At 38.9% G+C, this 20,056-nt stretch overlaps 1 protein-coding gene across 1 annotated transcript; it reads right to left on the reverse strand.

The window, feature by feature from the left end:
- Nucleotides 1-18,697: 18,697 nt before the first annotated feature.
- Nucleotides 18,698-19,701, reverse strand: LOC133730824 (uncharacterized). The gene is made up of 2 exons (XM_062158339.1): nucleotides 19,376-19,701; nucleotides 18,698-18,860 (listed from the first exon to the last, which is right to left on the reverse strand). Exons 1-2 carry the CDS (start codon nucleotides 19,699-19,701, stop codon nucleotides 18,698-18,700), a joined length of 489 nt encoding a protein of 162 aa, XP_062014323.1.
- Nucleotides 19,702-20,056: the final 355 nt, after the last annotated feature.

The raw sequence follows: 20,056 nt of genomic DNA on the forward strand, positions 1-20,056 counted from the left end.
GATAGCCATATATATAATTCCATACTTGTGGATAAAATGAATTATTCGATCAGTCAATTTAATTTTTGACATAAAAAAAAGGATACAGTCTGGTTCTCGAAGAACAGTTCTTCAGTGATGTCCCCCATGATTAGTTCCATTATTGGAGCAAGAAAATGCAGAAGTAAAAGAATTTGATTGGAACAAGAAAATTGGATGTAATAATTGTCCGTGGACTGAAGGTAGCTCAAGTATTAAAAGAAGTATGGTCTCAAAATTTGTAGTTGTCTCCTCCAGGAGGCTCTTTCGTTAGACTAGATTTTCAGGCTGAAGCTCTTGATTTTATTCGAGGTCTCAGGCAAGCCAGGCGAGCGAGGTTGTACAAGCTAGGTGACTCTAAATGTTGACACTCTTGCCAAAGAAATCAAACATCCCTTGCTCACTTTTGAGGGAACAACTTTCGAGCGTGCATTTTTAGGCAAACTTAAGACGCTCAAAGGATTCAGAAATTAATTTCGATTGATTCTTGCCCTCAAGATGTAAGTTCAGCAATTAAATTTGATGCTGTTGGTATAGTGTCCAGTGCCCTGGTGTATGGGATAAGAGCATACGATTACTTAATGGAAAACCAAAGAACGACCTACTAATTAAATGAAAACCCTAGCCTAGCTATCGTAGCCTTTATCACTTTTTTTACTTTTGTGATGCACCATGATCCGTACCGTTCGTAGTTTAGCTCCATCTTCTTCAGCTTCTTCTCCACCCCTGATGCTCTCATAATACCCATGTCAAATAGAGAAAATACCATGATCATTAGAAACCTGCATAGATTAGTAAGAAGTTACCAGATTGGTTAGTAAAGAAATGAGAAAAATTACCATCAGTGCCTCAACTCTTGTGTACAGGCCAATTTGATACCCAGACTCACAATGCTATCAATGTGATACCTGAACACTTATAAGTCTATCAATGACATACTTCCGTCAAATTTTCATAACGGAGACATTAAAAAAGTAACGTAACAAGCATGTGAGCCCCAAAAAAAGGTAAAATGGCTAAAATGATTCTCATTTTAGCACTTTTTTTTTTTTTTCACATAATTTGAATTCAATCCTTCTAATTTTTCAGATTGAATTGGATTGGGATTAGGATTAGGATTTGCTATTCTTATAAAGTTGAACAAAATCAATGAAATCAAACAACTAAAAGAAAACTAATTAGAATTCCCTTTCTTACTCCAAAAAGATTTTCATACTATGAAAAATGTTCGATTAAATTTCAAAGGCAAAATAGCCAAATTGCACCCTGACTTTTCCCATGGCTGTCGATTTACCCCCTGACATTTCAATTTTGATTATCTACACCCTCACTTTTCTAATTGTTGCCGATTTACACCCTATCGTTATTTTTTAGACTTTTCATCTAATTTTCCGTTAACTTAGTTAGCACACGAAGGGCTTTTTCGTCTTTTCAACTATCACCCAAAAAAAAAAATTTAAATAAACCAACACATTGTTAAAGAAATAAATAAAGAATACAAAACTGTTCTTCGTTAAAAGAAGGAGGAAGAAAAAAAAACTTGCCCTTTGTCGCTTCTTCCTTGTTCATCTCTTCTTCTTCTTCACTCCCTTTATTTCAAGATTGGTCGTTAGCTTGCAACTGATCGCTTAATTAATATTTGCTAGTTACATCAAATGATTGGATGATCATATCACTGAAGGAGAGACCATCTTTGATCATTTAGGTTTCTGGTTTTCTTTTTCTTTGAAGGACTAAATAATGTTTAGTCCTTGAGCTTTTGACCATAAAACACTTCAGTCCCTGGCCTTCTAATTTCACACGTTTAGTCCTTGTACTTCAAAATTTCGGACCAATAAGTCCTTGCCGTCTAAAATCTCAGTTAAGTCGCGGCGAAATGTCTATTATGCCAAAGAAAGCGGTTCCCTCATAAGCAAGTAAGAATCACATCAAGATAAGGAAGCTTGTCAGGTAATAGCATTTGGTAGTCTATCTCATCCGAACAACGTGGAATGTGCTCATTGAGGGCTTTTTTCGTTTTGCGGGTATCATATGACCTGGAGGCTGCTATGGTTCACGATCCTTATACAAGGACCCCCAGCAGGATCAAAGCTTTTTGTCCTGAATACGGGAAAGAAATACCATTCAGGCAATATTTCCAAAGGAGTTGCAAATGGATCCGCGGGTTCACCAATCATTGATGGTTCTAAAACAGCTAAGCCAGCAATTACGACCCAAGAAGTAATAAGTACTTGGGCATGGACTTGGAAACTTCCTATTTGCCAATAGAAATGTTGGCCTACCTCCACACCGGACCTCAGTTTTTTTTTTTTTTTTAATAAATTTATTCCTTTCTCTTTTTTTATTTATTCTTTTTTCTTTATTTGTTTTTTTTTTTTTTTTTCTTTCTTTTTATCTCTTCTCCTCCACCCCCTACGACCTCCTTTCTTTTTATCCCTAAACAGATGCCCTTCAGTCGATTCCTCACGCCCCGGCGTCATGGCTCCTCGTGGTTCAGCTGCTGCCACAGCTGGAATGCGCAGCCGTTGTATCGATGGAGGCGGCAACTCCAGCTCCGGAGGCATGGGCGGTAGCGGCGGTGGCTCTAGTGCCGGAAACAACATACTCAGGTTCTACACCGACGACGCTCCTGGCTTGAAGATCTCCCCCACTATCATGCTCGTCATGAGCCTCTACTTCAACGACTTCATCACTGCCCTCCACATCTTCGGCAAGCTCTACCTCCACCGATCCACCGGCGGAGCTTAAATTTTGGATCTTAACACTGATCGTTCTGGATCTGGAGGTATTTGGAGAGTAATCGGTAATTTCAATCGACTATTTGGAGGCTTTGATCTTCTTTTTGTTGATATTCATAATTCATTTTAGCTCTTAAAAGATCCGATCGGATTTGTGTACGGGTCGGATTTGGTGAATTGGGGATGAATTGAAGGGTGGGGTTTGGAATTTGGGGGTTTTTGAGAGTGGGGGATGTAGATGGATGAAGGTGTGAGATTTGTTGGCCCTTCTGGGGTGTTGGTGAAGAATAGGAATTCTTCGGGGTGTTTAATTTTGTGAGGAAGAAGCCTGGTTAGTGGAAGTGTTGGTTCTTCGAGTTCTCGGAAGGTTTTCGAATCGAAGAAGGAGAAGAAGAGGTCGAGGTTGGTGATGAGTGATTCAGGGTCGAGTGATGAGCTAAAACATTTATATGTATGGAATATGAAAATTAAAATTACAACAAGCATGTGAAGGTCATCTTGATTGATTCAAGTTGGGATTGTGTTATATTGATCTCCATAAAAGGAACATAGAGGAAGAGGGCATGCTCAGAAGAAGATGATTGAGAGATAGACAGAGAAGAAGAGGAGAGAATGAGGGAAAAAAAAACAGTTGTGGAAGACGAATAGTAGTATTTTTTTAAAAAAAAATTAACAAAGTGTTTTAGGGAATCAAAAATTGAGAGAAAATCGCTGTGTATTCTCATTGATAATAGGGGCCTCTTTACATAGAGGATTACAATGCATAGAGTCTGAATCATACAATGAAAGATAATCTCTAGATTCTTCTAATTGAACCCTATTACCACTAGGTCAAGTAACCTAGAGTTTGGGCCAAATACAAATTAGGGTTTTACTTGAACACTCCCCCTTGTATTGCTCAAACGCGGTGCTTCTCTCGTTGCCTCGCTAAAAACCTTGCCGAGTAACAAAAACCCAGTGGGACAAAAATAACCTCGGTCGAAGAGGAAAAAGAGCACAACACACCCTTCACGCTTCGAGACGAACATGTAGACATCTCCCCCTGATGACTACGATCACGGGAGTTCAGATAATTTTCGCAAGCCAATTCTTGCCACATGTTTCTCGAACGTGGATTTAGGCAATGACTTAGTAAAAAAGTCTGCCACATTGTCCTCAGATCGAACCTGGTTCACTTTGATCTTGAGGAGCTTCTGTTGTTGCTGATTGTCCTTGGTGTTGTCGCTTTTGATGTAGCCTTGCTTCATTTGTGTAGGCTCATCTGTGGTAGACTTCAAACCACAACTTTTCGAACATGCGTCATTATGGATCCAATCCATATACATTCACAAACCACTTCGTGAAGAGCAAAGATCTCTGCATTGTTCAAAGATATAGCGACTAGGGTCTGTTCTGTAGACCTCTAAGATATCATGGTCTTTACCCATGGTGAACACATAACCAGTTTGGGAAGACTTTTGTGTGGGTCAGAGAGATACCCAACATCAGCAAAACCTTCCAAAACACATGTTGTTTTGGGAAGGGGATAGTGGACGCAGGCCAGTGTTGGCGGCGTTCCTAGTGTGTGATAGGTCTGAATCCATCATCTCTCTATAGGGATAAAGCATGCTCCTATCAGTCGTACATCTCTAGTATCAAAAGATATCTTTTTCCACCAATCTAATGGTGTCGCGTTGGCACACAGCTATACCTAGCTAACAAGTTCACAACATATGAGATGTCCGGTCTTGTGCATTGGGCTAAGTACAAAAATGCGCATATTGTACTTAACTAGGGCATTTCTGCCCCTAGCACATCTTCGTCATCATCCTTCGAACAAAGATGATCCTTTTCAGGATCAAGACTACGAACGATCATGAGGGTGCTTGAAGGCTTGACCTTGTCAAAATGCCTAAGCATCTATCAACACGATGCTCAAGTTCCAAACTGAGACATCATCGTGTTCTCCCAAAATCCTTCATCTCAAACTCGGATTTCAAGTGTTCAGCGGTTTCCCTTAACTCTTTAAGGGCTTCCAATGAAGATCATGTCCAACATGAATCGCGATGGAATCCGAAACTTGTTATGGAAACGCGTGGGCATATCCCTTCCCAATCAAGTAGTCATTTTAGTGAGCGTTTCAACCTCTTTGTAAACGTGCTCCGTGGTCTAGAGCCACTTGACTTGGGTAAATGAAGTTCACCATGAACCTTCATGTATATTCCGTATCTAGATCCCCATAGAGATACGTAGTGACCATATTTGTAAGCTGCAAAATCAGTTATTCGGAAACTACCAAACTGACAGGGTAGTGGAGTGCAATGGCATCCATTACGAGAGAATATGTCTCATCGTAGTCGATTCCAGAGCGTTTTGTGAGAAGCCTTGCGCTATAAGGAGAGATTGCCATCTCTTTTTCTCATCACGCTTTCTAACGAAGACCCATTAGTCAATAGGTTTTATGTTTAGGAGGTGTTGGCATCACTGGCTCAAAAACCTTCATCTTCGTTAGAGAATCCAACTTAACCTGGATCACATCTTTCCATTTAGGCCAAATTTCTCTACGTTGTCATTCATTCATCAACGGAGCGTGGTTCGATATCATCAGACTCAACAAACTCATGCGCAACTACATCATCAATTATGATGGAGTTTCTATCCCACGTCTCATGTACACTAGTGTAATTTTCAAAGAGCTCTATATTCTCAGGAATAAGTTTTGACGTTGAGGCGTCCCCCAACGATAACCATAACCCGGAAGATTCTCATGAGACGGATTTTGAGTGTCGATGATTCAAGGATTAGGTTGTGCCAAAGCATCCTTCGAACCCACGGGCCTCCCACGCATCCTAGCTGGGGCCATGGCCTGTAACGCCAGAGTGTCACTCTCTTTGGTGTTGGCGCCATGCCTACCTCCGTGTAGGGTGGCGCTACGTCCTCTCGTAGGGACGTACTTCCTTGCAAGCATATTTGCAGCAAATGTGTGATCTCGTCACTTTAGTAGGGATCGAGATAAGACATAGTAGGGACAGACCACGACAATTCCTGTCGTTCCTACTGAACATATATGTTCTTATCTCCCCCTAACGACGGGAAGGTTGTCTCATCAAAGTGACAACCCACAAATCTAGCGGTAAGGAGATCGCCTTGCAAGAGCATTAAGTGGCAGACGATTGTTGGAGTCTCAAATCCAATGTAGTTGCCCATTCGTCTATACGGACCCATCATAGAGCGCTGTGGCGGCGCAATTGGCACATAAATGGCACACTCAAATATGCGTAAGTACGATTCTTGTACCCAGTCACTAGCTGTAACGCAGAGGTAGATTGAGTGGTAGTGGGTCGTAGATGAATTAGCATAGCTGCATGCGATATTGCATCACCCCAAGAGGATATAAGGAGATTGGTGCGCATTACCAATGTCCGGACTACCATCGTAGTCGTTTCCGAGAGACCATTTGGGTGTGTACATGAGGATATGATGTCCAACATCATTCCCTAATGCAATAACCATCGAAAGTCTTCGATGTAAACTCTCTAGCATAGTCAAATCCAATTGACTGAATAGGATGATTCGGGGAGTAAGCCCGTTGTTGTATGATATGTGCTAGGAGTGTAGCATAAGCAGCATTACAAGTGGACAATGGCACAACATGTGACCAGCGTGTTTGCGTGTCAACCAACATCATGAGATATTTAAACATCCGCAAGTTGGTTGAACTAGTCCACAGAATCCCGACAGATTCTATGAAGAACAGAATGAGTATTTTCATATCCTTGGCATAGGACGGTCTCAGTCCTAACTTCCCTAAGGAACGGGCTTTGTAAAACGAGCGAGAGGCCTTAAAATCAACCAATGAGGATTTTGGTTGGGGCTAAGCGTCTGAAACGCTATTTGAAGCAAAGTTGGTGATTGCAACATCACCTGGGGCGCCATCACCATGATGGACGCTATCCATGGCGTCATGGATAGGAACTGTGCCAGCCCTAAGCTGGTGGTGGACGGAGGAGGTGGCTTAGGCAGCAGCGTCGGTCACACTTAGTCCAGGAATCAATTTTTGATTCATGCTTCGTTTCGCTCGAAAGGAAGGATGTCCATGTGAAGTCTTTAGTAGACGGATCATCATATCATGACTAGGATGACCTATCCTGTCGTGACAAAGCCAATATGTGTCTAAATCCAAGAGATCTTCTCTCATAACTTTATTGGATTTAATAGCTCGAATAGTGACATAAAGTCCACTAGAGAGACACATAAACTTCTCTAAGATGCGCCTTTATTCCCAATCATTAGTGGTATTGCAAAGGAACTCATTTCCGTTCTCTACATGCGTTATGGAATTCGTTGGCTATTTATAGGTGCGATTTGCCTTAGGAGCGTAGAGAGTTTTGCGACAGTAATCAAGGTGCCTTTTGGCAAGGGGAACTTGGGCTATTCCATGTTCTTGAATCAATACTGATGGCCCAGCCATCGTAGTCACAAAGTCATATGCTCAGAATCAAAATGGAGTCATAATGAAAAGAACTCGAAATTTTATTCATAAGCCAACAAAGTACATCATTGTCTTTTTAACCATTAGGAGAATCTAATCCAAATGCTAGCTAATGCAAAACAATGGTAGTCGTCTAACTTCTTTCAGTAATTCCAAAATAAATGTGACCAGATGAGTAGAGACATGTCGGTGGAGCAAAGCTCGCTTAAGTACCACTAATCTCAGAACTTTCCTAGCTAGACATCACACTTACTTTGGGTGAGACTACTTTGAAGAAATACTAAACCATTGGCATTTACTACAAAAATATATGGCAATTTGCCTATTACATCTCTTGGAAAAATAAATACTTAAACAGAATTGGCGATCTATTGATCCCAGCCAGATTTGTAGTCTTCAACCCTTCACTCTAGATCATCTTCTTGATCTTCTTGTTCCATATAGTGAGCTTCTCTTGCTTCACAATATGCTTTGTAGGCGGTGACAATTTCTTCACGAGCTCTAAAAATGTGTGCCCAATGGCCGGATACTCCACATCGAGAACATACATCTCTTTGCTCAGACTCCATTGATTGAGGCGCTTTGAAAGCGTCATTTAGATGGCTCTTAGTGTTGGTGGCGCCACCAACATGGCCACAGGCGTTGACTCCCTCTCTCTTTCCACGTTTACCTCTTCGGTTCCGTGTTCGCCTATTTTGGCAGTTACCTTCCCAAGTAGAGCGATTATATGGACCAGAACGTCCAGAAGTATCCCTAAGATTAGGGTTTCGCTCTTGGCGCTCTCTCTTAGAGGCGCGACTATAATTGGATTCCGGAATATGCTCTGTTTCCATGGATCTCGAATTATAGTTCTTCACAAGGATGTTGTCATGCTTTTCAGCGACATTCATAGCTCGAATAAGCTCATGAAACCTTGTGATCCATCCTGCAGCAACATCGATTCGATAGTTCTTAGCAACCATCAATGCAGAGACGGGGGAAGGTAGAGAGAGTCTTCTCAATCAACATCGCATCTGTGATCTCTTTACCACAAAATTCCATTAAGGATTTAATGCGAAGTGCTTCCGAGTTGTAGTCAAGAACTGACTTGAAATCACAGAAGCGGAGGCTATGCCATCTCACTTCTAGGCCAGGAAGCAGGGAGTCACAGACATTGCCAAATCTTTCTTCAAGTGAGACCCACAGCCTTCTGGGGTCTTCTTCATTCATACACTCGTACTGGAGCAAATCATCCATATGACGAGTCATTAGGATGATGGCTTTCGCCTTATTTGCCTCTAAGGCTGCTCTATTTGCTTCCAAAGCTTGAGCTTGCTCAACAGTTAGCATGTCCTGGCTAGGCTCGAGAATCGTATCCAGGATTCCATCGGCCTTGAGATGCTGGCGGACATCACGAACCCACCTGTGATATTCAGAGCCAGTTGTTCCCAATGGAGCAAAGTCCAATTTGTTCAGGTTACTCATTTTGAAAGAGAACAAGAAATTATGGTTAGTTTCGGAGCGTAAAAGACTACCACGAAAACATATAAAATTTCATAGCGTAATCACTTCCAATAAATTAGGAATTTCTGAGTGTAATCGCTTCCCAGAAATTAAATTCCAAGAGGTATTGGGTTAGATCGAAACAATGACGTAAGTGGTCGATCATAAATTCTCTACAAACTCTAAGTTTGGAGATCTCAACAAGCTCTAAGCTTGGAGTGAGCACGATCCCCCACAGTTCGGCTTAATTTGGTCTCCCCCATGATGAAAAAAGGGGGGTAGAAGAAGGGAGGTTGCAAGTCCCCGAAAAAGAAGAGAAATTGAATTAAAAACTCTAAAAAAACGGGAACATTTAGTAAAAAATACCTCGAAATAGGTCGCCGGAAAATTTGGCCGGAAAAAGTGCCCGGAAAAGTCGCCGGAAAACTGGCCGGCGGTCGTTGACTGTTGACCGGCGTTGACCATGAGCTGGCTGTGATGACGTGGCAGTGGGGTCCCCCGGATGCTGACGTGGCGGCTGACTGTTCTGCTGACGTGGCGGTGGGTCAGGTGTGTCAGTGGGCCGAGTCAGGTCAGTAGGCTTATGGGCTTTTCTTCTTTGGGCTGGGCTCCTTCTTCTTTCTTTCTGGGCCAAGCTTCTTCTCCTTTTTTTTTTTTTTCCTTCTTTTCTTCTCTTTTCTGCCGGTTTTCATGCTGTAAGGTGTAGCTGCCAGTTCAATATCTTCTAGGCCGGATGTCCGGAAGGTGGTGAACCGGTGGAATATTTGCTGCGGGTTTTATGGAGCTTCCGGTGGCCGGTTCGGTAGGTTCCGGCCGGTTCTTGGAGTGGCGCCGCCGGTTCTGAACTCCTGGGGTCGAGGGTTTCAGGGTGTGAGGTGGAGGCCGAAAAGGCTTCAAGGTTTTGTATTCGAATTTGGGGTTTTAGCTTCTTGAATCAGGGTTTGGCTATTTGTTTCAGGGTTAGGGCTTCGTGCTGATAACGTGTTTTAGGGAATCAGAAATAGAGAGAAAATCGTTGTGTATTCTCATTGATAATAGGAGCCTCTTTATATAGAGGATTACAATACATAGAGTCTGAATCATACAATGAAAGATAATCTCTAGATTCTTCTAATTAAACCCTATTACCACTAGGTCAAGTAACCTAGAGTTTGGGCCAAACACAAATTAGGGTTTTACTTGAACACAAAGTAAATTTTTTTTTCTTCTTGATTTATTAATATATGAGGGTAATATTAGAAGATTATAGGCAAAAAATTTATAGTTGGCCGATGTACTAAGATTTTTGTTGGGTACAAATAGCAACACTTTTTTTTTGGGTGACAATTGCAGAGACAAAAAGGCCTTTCATGTGCTAACCAAGTTAACAAAGAAATTGGATGGAAACTCTAAAATTTAACTATAGGGTGTAAATCGGCAACATTTGGAAAACTGAGGGTGTAAATAATCAAAATTGAAATGTCAGGGGGTAAATCAGCAGTCATGAAAAAAGTTAGAGGGTAATTTAACTATTTTGCCAATTTCAAATTATTAATAATGCAGATGAAGTTCAATCTTTTTTTTTTTTTCGTCAAGCCTCTCTCTCCCATAATTTAAATCTACAAACAAACCCATTGTAATCAAAGATAAGCACCGGGAGTTTGGAATCTATAGTTCTTCAAAACAGAAACAGCATACCCTTATGCCTTCGATTCAGAGTCAATTGAGGTGGCTTTAGCCTCATCCAACTTTGTTTGGTTTGAACTAAGACCCTGCATATATATCGTTTTATAAGACTCCTCAGGAACACCCGATCTATAATGTTTTTTATGCTATTAGGTTTTAAATAGGATTAATTCCAGTTTACCCACTTCAACTTTGGGTCGAATATCATGTTAGTCCCTGTTGTTCTAATTTCATCAATAACAGCCCTACACTCTCAATTTTAATCAACAGTGTCCAATTCTCTAAGTTGCATCCAAAATTTCTATCAAGTGATGACGTGGCAAGGTGGTCTGGCCCACACAAAGGGGTAAATTGGACAATTTACATATTTTTACCTCCACGCCTTCGTCTCTTGCATTCTGCACGCCCTCCACATACCAGTTTTCAACACATTCGCCTTTGTACACCGATTCCGACTACGGCGACACTCAATATCGGTAGAGATCTCTTCGTTTTGACGTTGGCTAGATCTCCATGGTGTTCATTTTCTTAAAAGTGACTCAAGAATGAGAATTGAACATCAGAAGCTTCGACTATTCATGGTGGTTTCCGGTCAAATTCTTCGACTCCGACGACGGCAGCAGACGAGACCAGTGGTGGTAGCCTCTTCTTGGTGACGCGAAGTGGTTTCCGGTATTCTTTGGTTTAAACGTTGACCATGGCGTCAGTTTGAAGTTGGGAAGCTTCCGGTGATTTCGATGCATTTTCCGGTGACTCCGGTCACCGTTGATGATGAGTGAGGTATGAAATTTGATCCTCTTGGTGAGCTCTACGTGTTGGTATAATTGAATTTCAGGTTTGATTAAGTTCTGGAAGAGGTGGGATTTCGGCCACCCCCGAAATCGTTGTTCACGGTGGCGCTTTGGCTATTCTGGGTTCATCTCTGACCTTAATATGTGTTTATGCACAGTTATCGATGGTTGGTTGTAGTTAATTTCCAAAATTTAGGCTGGGTTCATCTAAAGTTGGAAGTTGGATTGGAGGAAGAGTTGTTTTCGGTGGAGAGCTCCGGGACGCATAAACAAAGGCAGGAGGCGTGAGGTTCTGGATTGTCCCATGCCGATGTGTGTGAGGAAGATGGAGAAAGCAAAACAGGAAGTATAGATGTTACTGATTCTAGTGCGTCAGAGGTTATATAAATTTGGATGATGATGAGGTTTAATGACTAGTATCTAAAGAAGCTGAATTGTAAGAATCCAAAATCTAGTGGATTTAGTGGTGAATCTAGTTATGAACTTATGATAGTTCACTAGATCAAGGTGATAAAAAGTTAAAAACGATCATGAGAATGAAGTATCCTCAGCCAGTCAAGAGGTTGTTGGTGAGATAGAAGAAGAAGCATCATCTTTAGAAAAATCAGAAACTATTTTGGGGTCTAAGAGGAAGAACTCAAACGGTGATGGAGATGTTAAGTAGCTAGAATACAAGAATTGTGATGGGGATGTTAAGCAGCCAGGTTGCAAGAATGGTGTTGGGTTTTCTAGCCTTCTGGGTTCGTCTCTGTTCGGAAACAAGGACACCCCCTAATCAAAAGGGTTAAGTTACAAGGGGTATTGTCGGTATTTAGCTTTTTGTCTCTTGTCACGTCATCAGTTAACAGAATTTTTGGATGGAGCTTGGAGAATTGGGCACGACTGATTATAATTGGAAGTGTATGGGTGTTGTTGATGAAATTGGAACAATAGGGACTAACATGATGTTGGACCTAAAGTTGGAGTAGGTAAACTAGGGGCACGTTTACTTACTTGGAATGGAATGGAATGTAATGGAATGATTACGGAGTAAAAATACCCCTGTGTTTACTAACACATAAAGGAATCGGAATGATTTCAGGTAAAAGAATTCCTGTGTTTACTAACACATGAAGGTAGGTCCCACCTATTTATCAGGAATCGATTCCTGAATACTCAGGAATTCGATTACGAAGGGGGGAGATAGGTTTAGGAATCATTCCTCCGGAATCAATACCGATTCCTTTCTTCTCTCATTCCACTTGTCTCCGATTCATGATTATTTTCCATTCCAAGTAAGTAAACGTGCCATAGAATTAATCCTAATATTTTTGTCAATAAAAAAAATAAAAAATAAAAAGAAAAAACTTATTAGGTCTGCCATTTAGGCAAAAAGACATGCTTGCCCTTTTTTTTTTCCTCCACGTGTTTGCCACGTCATTTTTTTAACGTCTCCGTTATGGAAATTTGACAAAAGTATGTCATTGATAGCCTTATAAGTGTTCAGGTATCACATTGATAGCATTGAGAGTCTGGGTATCAAATTACCCGATGCACAAGAGTTGAAGCACTGATGGTGCATTTTTCTCTAAAGAAAATACTAGCCATGTCAATTTTCCGTTCAAACATTGCCACAAATTTTGAGTCCACAGACGATTGCCTATGAAATTCCGAATACATGTATGCTCTTGATACATATATATATACACATATACATATATATATATATATACATACACACACACTATTATTAAGAGAAGAGGTTTTGTTAGCTAAAATATAAAATTTTGACAGAATTGACCCTAGAAGATTAATAAATTTTAAGAATTAATTAAATCAAAAGGATAATTAAGACATTTACAAAATGTATTTTTATTAAAAAAAATAATTTAAAAAGTACCTACAACCCACTTTTCTCTCTTCCATTGTTTTTTTTTTCTGCAATAACCAACTCTTTTCTTTTTTATTTTTTGAAGAAAAAAAATAATAACTTGCACATGCAGAACATGTGTGGAGAAATGCTAATATATATATATATATATTTTATCCAGAGCGGAGCTCCACTTTGAAATTAACGTGTGAAGTTCGAGTTTTTGGTCACTTTTCGGTCGCATATCAACATCTTGACTATTCAGCTTTTAGGTACTAGTGTATAGATCATCTCTGCAAATTTTCAGCCAAATTGATGATCGTTAAGGTATCTAACTCGCTTAAACCAATGGACGGACTGAATCTGTCAACCTGAACCGTACTAGCTTTAAGGCAATCATCAATGCCTTAACGATCATCATTTTGGCTGAAAATTTGCAGAGATGATCTATACACTAGTACTTAAAAACTGAACGGTTGAGATGTGGATATGCGACCGAAAAGTGACATAAAACTCGAACTTCACATGTTAATTTCAAAACGTATGCGACCGAAAAGTGACCTAAAACTCGAACTTCACACGTTAATTTCAAAGCGGAGTTCCGCTTTGGATAGGATATGTATATATATATATATATATATATACTAGACTCCAAACACACCCTATGGGTGTAGATAATTACGTGGGAAGTTATTCCACAGAATGTGGAGAAAATTGCTGCACATATTTTGTTTTTGATTTTTGAATTTTTTTATATTAAATTTCTTTTGTTTTTCTTTTATTTGTGAATTGACCATTTTGTCTTTCTCAAATATTTCAATTCAAATATTTTTTAATATTTGAGGGATATTTGGTAAAAATTTTCTGTTTTGGCTGACAAACTCTTTTTTTTTTTTTTTGAAGGGAAAGACGACAAACTATATTCAGTGAAACTCATAAATACATGGAGCGATGCAAAAGCATCGAAAGAAACACAATAAAGCATAACAAGATGCATAAACGCATCTATAAAGTAGGAAAACAATAAATGATAGCAAGACGCACAGACGCATTTAAAATGAAAGGTAACCATGTGACTTGATGTCGGACGACATCGCTGCACTGCATATGTCACGAGAGCGGTGTAAATATAATAGTAACCGTAACCGTAACCGGTGATATGATCACCTAGGAGAGGTGATTCATTCACCAGGAGTTCGAAAGTAACCGAGGGTGTCAGAAACTCGAAAATTAGCAAATGAACTCCTAAGAACCAGAACCAATACCAGATCAATATGAGCAGCTGTCTCGGATCCAAGATCCGAATCTGTAAGCGACCCGGATCCCAAATACGGATCCAAATCTGGCTCGAGACCCAAATCAAGTCTGCCAAAGCAGACTTGACAAGAGCCCAAGCCTATTTGAATCTGATTTGGTCACCCAAGCACATGAGCACCCTAGCAGCGACTCCTCTCTGGGCACCCAAACGTCTATGCACCCCAGCTTGCAGCCGGCAAATGTCACCGGTGGAAGAACCCACGACGTCACCCTCGCCAACCACAACCAGCCCCAGCTCTCCTCGCCCAGTCGTTCCGCCACGCCACAGATGGAAAAACCCCTCGCTGGGAGGACCTAACACCACCGCCAACTGTAGCACCCTGATCCACGACACAACCTGAAACCAAGACGGGATCTTCCATCCAAACGCCCAACGCGCAGCAACCTTCAACCACCAAGCAGTAGGTCTGAGATCCCATATTTGGTTCGGGTCCCCCAAACCATAGTTGCACCACCGATCTGACTGCTGACTTGCCGGAGCCACACCTAATCCGAATCCTGACCTCCAAGACGACATTGGGGTCCCTGGATCCCAAACCTTCCAGTCGCCAGCCGCCACCAATCCTAGGTGCCGATCCGAGAACAATTCCAAACCCCAGTTAGAAGCTGTTTGGGTAGAAAAGAAATCCATCACCGCAAAACAGGTCAAGGATCTCGACTTCTTGGAGAAAAATGAAAAAAAGGAAGAGGCGGCAAGGGCCGTACTCGACATTTGCGACACCAGGGGAAGCGCTAGAATTTTACTCCATCGAAGATGGAGGAAGGTGCAGAAACGCCTACCCATGGGAGGCGGCATTCTCTCAAACCCTAGCAGAGAGGGTATTTATTGTTGAACAAACTCTCTCTTCTTAATGATAGTATAGAGGGCTCAAGTGTTGGTACGTAGTTAACAGTAACATACATGCCATATATTCCGAAAAAAAACTTGTTTTCATATGTTCCTTTTTCGGAGACAAATGAATGAGTCCTTATGCATGTGTAGACCCTTCGTTTTTGGACCCTTCAATAAGTTGAAAACATTTGATGCCAGAATCTCACCACAAAAGGATTCCTGGGTTGTTCTTCAATGATGTTCTCTCTTTTCTTTTTTTCTTTCTTCTTGTTCATTTTCTATATAGAATTGATTCTAAGCAGAGACTATCACATCACATGTAAAAAATTTCTTCAAGCCATCTTTATATCTAGCCACGATGCTATCTTCATGCTTCAACCTTATTCGTGCTCAGTTCCATCAGATAATTCCAACCCTCATAGTAATATTGATCGAGAGAAATGGCTGAAATTCTGTAATTCAATACAAATTGATGGAAACGTATAAAAAAAAAATACAAATTGATGGAAATGAATTTTTAATTAAAGGATTAGACAAGAGCATCTTCTCATGTTGCAATTTGTCCAGCATTTTCTAATAGAAAAATTTTATATACACATCCCAATTTTTTCCATTTTAAATAAAAATTTATGGGTAGAGAAAATGACCAAAAGACACATCTATATTAGATTGATAGAAGAAAAAATTTAAATGAATTATGTTGTTTCTTCTATATATCTCTTTCGAATTCTTTGTTCATCCTAACCCTAACCTTGCACACATCAACATTACCATCATAATCGTCTAGCTATATTTGTATATGTCTAAAGAAAAAATGAACATGAAATAATTATTCCATTCATACACCTGCAATCATGAGTTAGAGAAGCTAAATAATTTATTCAAAATGTAAATTATTATTCACATGAATTGTTATCCAATTCTTAAAATAAGATGAACATGGAATCATTATTCACCTCTAGCATGAAAATAATCTGTGTCCTTTGTCCTTTTATCCAATCCTATTTCTACTCATTGAGGAAGAAGAAGAAGAAGAAGAAAAAAAAAGGTCTAATCCCAACAAGGTCTTCGATTATGGTGTATGGCACTGTCTTGATCTTGGACACGAGGTCAATTGATTATGGTGCTGCCTTGATCTTGGATTTGTTTGAGTGATTGGTAATGGATGTTGGTTTATGAGAATTGAGGGTAGTTTGGATATTTTGGGTTGTGTATTTAGTAAAATGTTAGGATAAAAAATTAAATAGGTGGTGCATTGAGTAAGAGGTGTGCATTAAGTAATTAGGGATGTGTATTTAAAACTAGTCTTTCTAATACGAAAAAACAAAAAAAGGACAAAATTAAACAACAACAAATCAATATAGAAGTAAGATCAATTGATATCCATTATTGACATCTTTGAGGTATTTATTTTGAGATAAAAACTAAACACTATCTCGTTCTTTCTTTTTCAAGGTATTGAAAAGTTAGATGAGGAATAAGACATATGGGATGAAATCAGCTGTCCTCATTATTCTATCTGAGACAGCTGATTTCATGCCTAAGAGTATAAGACTCCACAAATTAACTGCTCAAACCGAGTCTGATAGTTGAGACGTCAACTTTAAAAACCTCATGCGCAGCTTGGTTTAGAGTGCAGGGTCTATCAATGAGATTTCCTTTTCCACGGAGTAGCTGCCCATTCCATGGAAGGGGGTCAATGGACTAGTTTTTGGTCTATTTCACATGATTAATTTGACTATTCGAGAGTTGAGAGCCCAAGCCCTAGCTAGAATTTTCGTAGTCCATTTCATACGATATGAGAGATTTCAGCCCAACTGAGGTATGTAGCTAGAAATTAAGAAATGTAGCCAATCGCCTAATCTTGTGAAATTCTGGGGGTCATTTAATTTTATGTTCCGCTAATTAGTGACTGATTCCTGTCAAATGATAGATTGATAGGCTACCATCATGATATATAAAACAGAAAACACTTTGATTTTTGTGTTTTTCTGGAAGCTATCAATATCATTTCTGTGTCTACTTGATGATGTTGATCAGTTCTTCAAGTATGACATATATATGTACCAAACTCTGAAAGTGTCAAATTATTAGATTAAATAGCAAAGACGAAAACCATGAAAGAAACTTAATTGAAAGTTTTTCGTACCAATATCATCATCAACCTTAATCGTCGTATTAATTAATTGAAAATTGAAGATAAGTATTCACTTGTTCCTTCTATACACGGTCTTTCTGATGCAATATGATAGTTGCTGGTCGCAGTAGTCCAATACACCTATGTTATCTATATTATTTTATTTATTTATCTATATTATTTTATTTATTTATTTTCCTTTTCCTAGTTCTATTTGGATTTTATCAATTACTAGTTGGTTTAGGGTTTGCCAAGCCCGACTCTGGGAAATTCAAGGCTCGGGGCGAAAAATAAAATTGGGCCCTTTATATAAAAAAAAAAATCAAAAATATTTCATATTGATGAAAAAAAATATGATACAACGGGAGGGACATAAAACCAATACCCCGAAAAATAAAGATTACATCGCTTTATATCAATCAAATCTCATCTAAAATGACTACTTCATCATCAACCTTAAACGTCGTATTAATTAATTGAAAATTGAAGATAAGTATTCACTTGTTCCTTCTATATACAGTCTTTCTGACGCAACATGAGTTGCTGGTCGCATTAGTCCAATACACCTATGGTATCTATATTATTTTCTTTATTTATTTTCCTTTTCCTAGCTCTATTTGGATTTTATCAATTACTAGTTGGTTTAGGGTTTGCCAAGCCCGGCCCTGGGAAATTCAAGGCTCGGGGCTAAGAATAAAATTGGGCCCTTTATATATAAAAAAAATTTCAAAAATGTTTCATATTGATGAAAAAAATATGATACAACGGGAGGGACATAAAACCAATACCCCGAAAAATAAAGATTACATCGCTTTATATCAATCAAATCTCATCTAAAATGACTGCTTCTTGCATTTTTAGATGCAAAGTCATCAATTATGTGCTCAACCTCAACATTTTTCAACATATTCTTTTCAATACTCAAGATTGCTAAACCATTCAACCTATCTTGAGTCACCGTTGTCTGCAAATAAGATTTTAATAACTTTAATTTTGAAAAACTTCTTTTCGCAGATGCCACTGTAATAAGTACAGTCAATAAAATCCTATAAGCAACCAAAATATTTGGAAACATATCCTTTTTTTTTTTTTTTTGCAAACTCCATAATTTTAATGGAATTCCATGGTTTTTCTGTTTCATATGCTTCATTTGGTAGCATTTCCTGCAATAATTGTAACTTAGAAAGCAAATATTTTGCATCAATATCAGACACCTCACCATGTTTCAAAGCAAGTTCAAGTTTCAAACAACAATTTTTCATTTTTCATCATCCAATGAAACCAACCGTGATGCATCAAATAAGAAGCCAAATACAGATTCAAAACTTTCTATTTGTTCAAATCTACTCTTCAATTGAGAAAAAGCCGTATCAACTAAGACAAGAAAGTAATCAGTTCTAAAAATCTTCTTGAGCTGATTGTTGTTCTCTATCTGTATCAGGAATCTCATCAAAATGTCTCTTTCTTATAACCCTACGCTTCACAGGAAATACAGACTCAATTCCCATTTCATTTGCAATTTCTTTAGTATCAATTATAGCATAATTAAATCCATCTTCTCTATATTTTAAAAAAAATGAAATCAACCCTTTTAAAACTTTTAATAGCAACATCAAGAATCATATCTCCAGCCTGCAAATTTTTGCTCACCATGTTTATTTTGTGCAAAATATCATGCCATATAACCAAACTTAAAATGAAATAAAAAATTGAAAATTCACCATCTAATAATTTCCCAACTTCCCAACTCAAATGATTATCATATGCATCACCCAACTTCAGCAAGTTTGATTAAAGCTTCTTTTATTTTGGGAAATTGACTTTTTATTGCTTTCACACTTTCAATACGACTTTCCCACCGTGTAGCCGACAAATATTTCAAAGTTAATTCATCTACATATTCAAGTAAAAGGATTCATCGCTTTGTTGAATTAGCAAACACATTGTAAATGGCCTAACATGCTCCAAAAAATGATTTTCCTTTTAGACAAGAGTTTGCCATATCACAAAGTACTAAATTAAGAGATTGACAACCACATGGCATATAAAAAGCTCTAGGATTTATGTCAAGTAACCTTTTCTGAACACCTTGGTGTTTTCCTCTCATATTGGAACCATTATCATAACCTTGCCCCCTCACATCATCAATATCTAAATCAAGAGAGCTTAGAGCAGCTTGTAGTTCATTGAAAAGACCCAAACCCGATGTATCTTCTACATTTAAAAACTCCAAAAAATACTCTTCTACTTTTATTGGGCGACTTGCAACATCTACACATCTTATTATCAAAGTCATTTGCTCTTGGTGACTAGCATCAGGGGTGCAATCAAGAATCACAGAAAAATATTTAGCCTCTTTAATCTTCTTTATAATCGCACTCTTGACACTTGATGTCAACATAGCTATCAATTCATTTTGTATTTTATGACTAAGATAATGATAATGAATATTTTTATTTTGAATGAGTTGAAAATGATGCTTCATTATTGGATCAAACTCTCCTATTGATTCAAGAAAGCCTAAGAAATTTCCATTTGAATCCTCATAGATTTTTTCATTTGTTCCACGAAAGGCTATATTATTTATAGCAAGACGTTTAATAACACTAATTACTCTAACCATGACTTCTTTCCAATGCTCTGTATCTTTCTTGATTTGCTCTTGTAATTCTTTATCAATTGTTTGATTTGTGCTCAATCTCACTCGTAGCTCATTCCAAGCTCTAAGGTTAGAGAGTTCACGACTCTTTTAATGT

The sequence above is a fragment of the Rosa rugosa genome, chromosome 2 (genome assembly GCF_958449725.1).
Source record: "Rosa rugosa chromosome 2, drRosRugo1.1, whole genome shotgun sequence".
NCBI classification, from domain to species: domain Eukaryota; kingdom Viridiplantae; phylum Streptophyta; class Magnoliopsida; order Rosales; family Rosaceae; genus Rosa; species Rosa rugosa.

What these genes read in the sequence shown, in the direction of transcription:
- LOC133730824 (XM_062158339.1), bottom strand. Translation starts at nt 19,701, where the DNA reads ATGTTGACATCAAGTGTCAAGAGTGCGATTATAAAGAAGATTAAAGAG. An exon ending in CACCAAGGTGTTCAGAAAAG is followed by an intron (nt 18,861 to 19,375) that starts GTTACTTGACAT and finishes TTTAAAATATAG; the next exon opens with AGAAGATGGATTTAATTATG.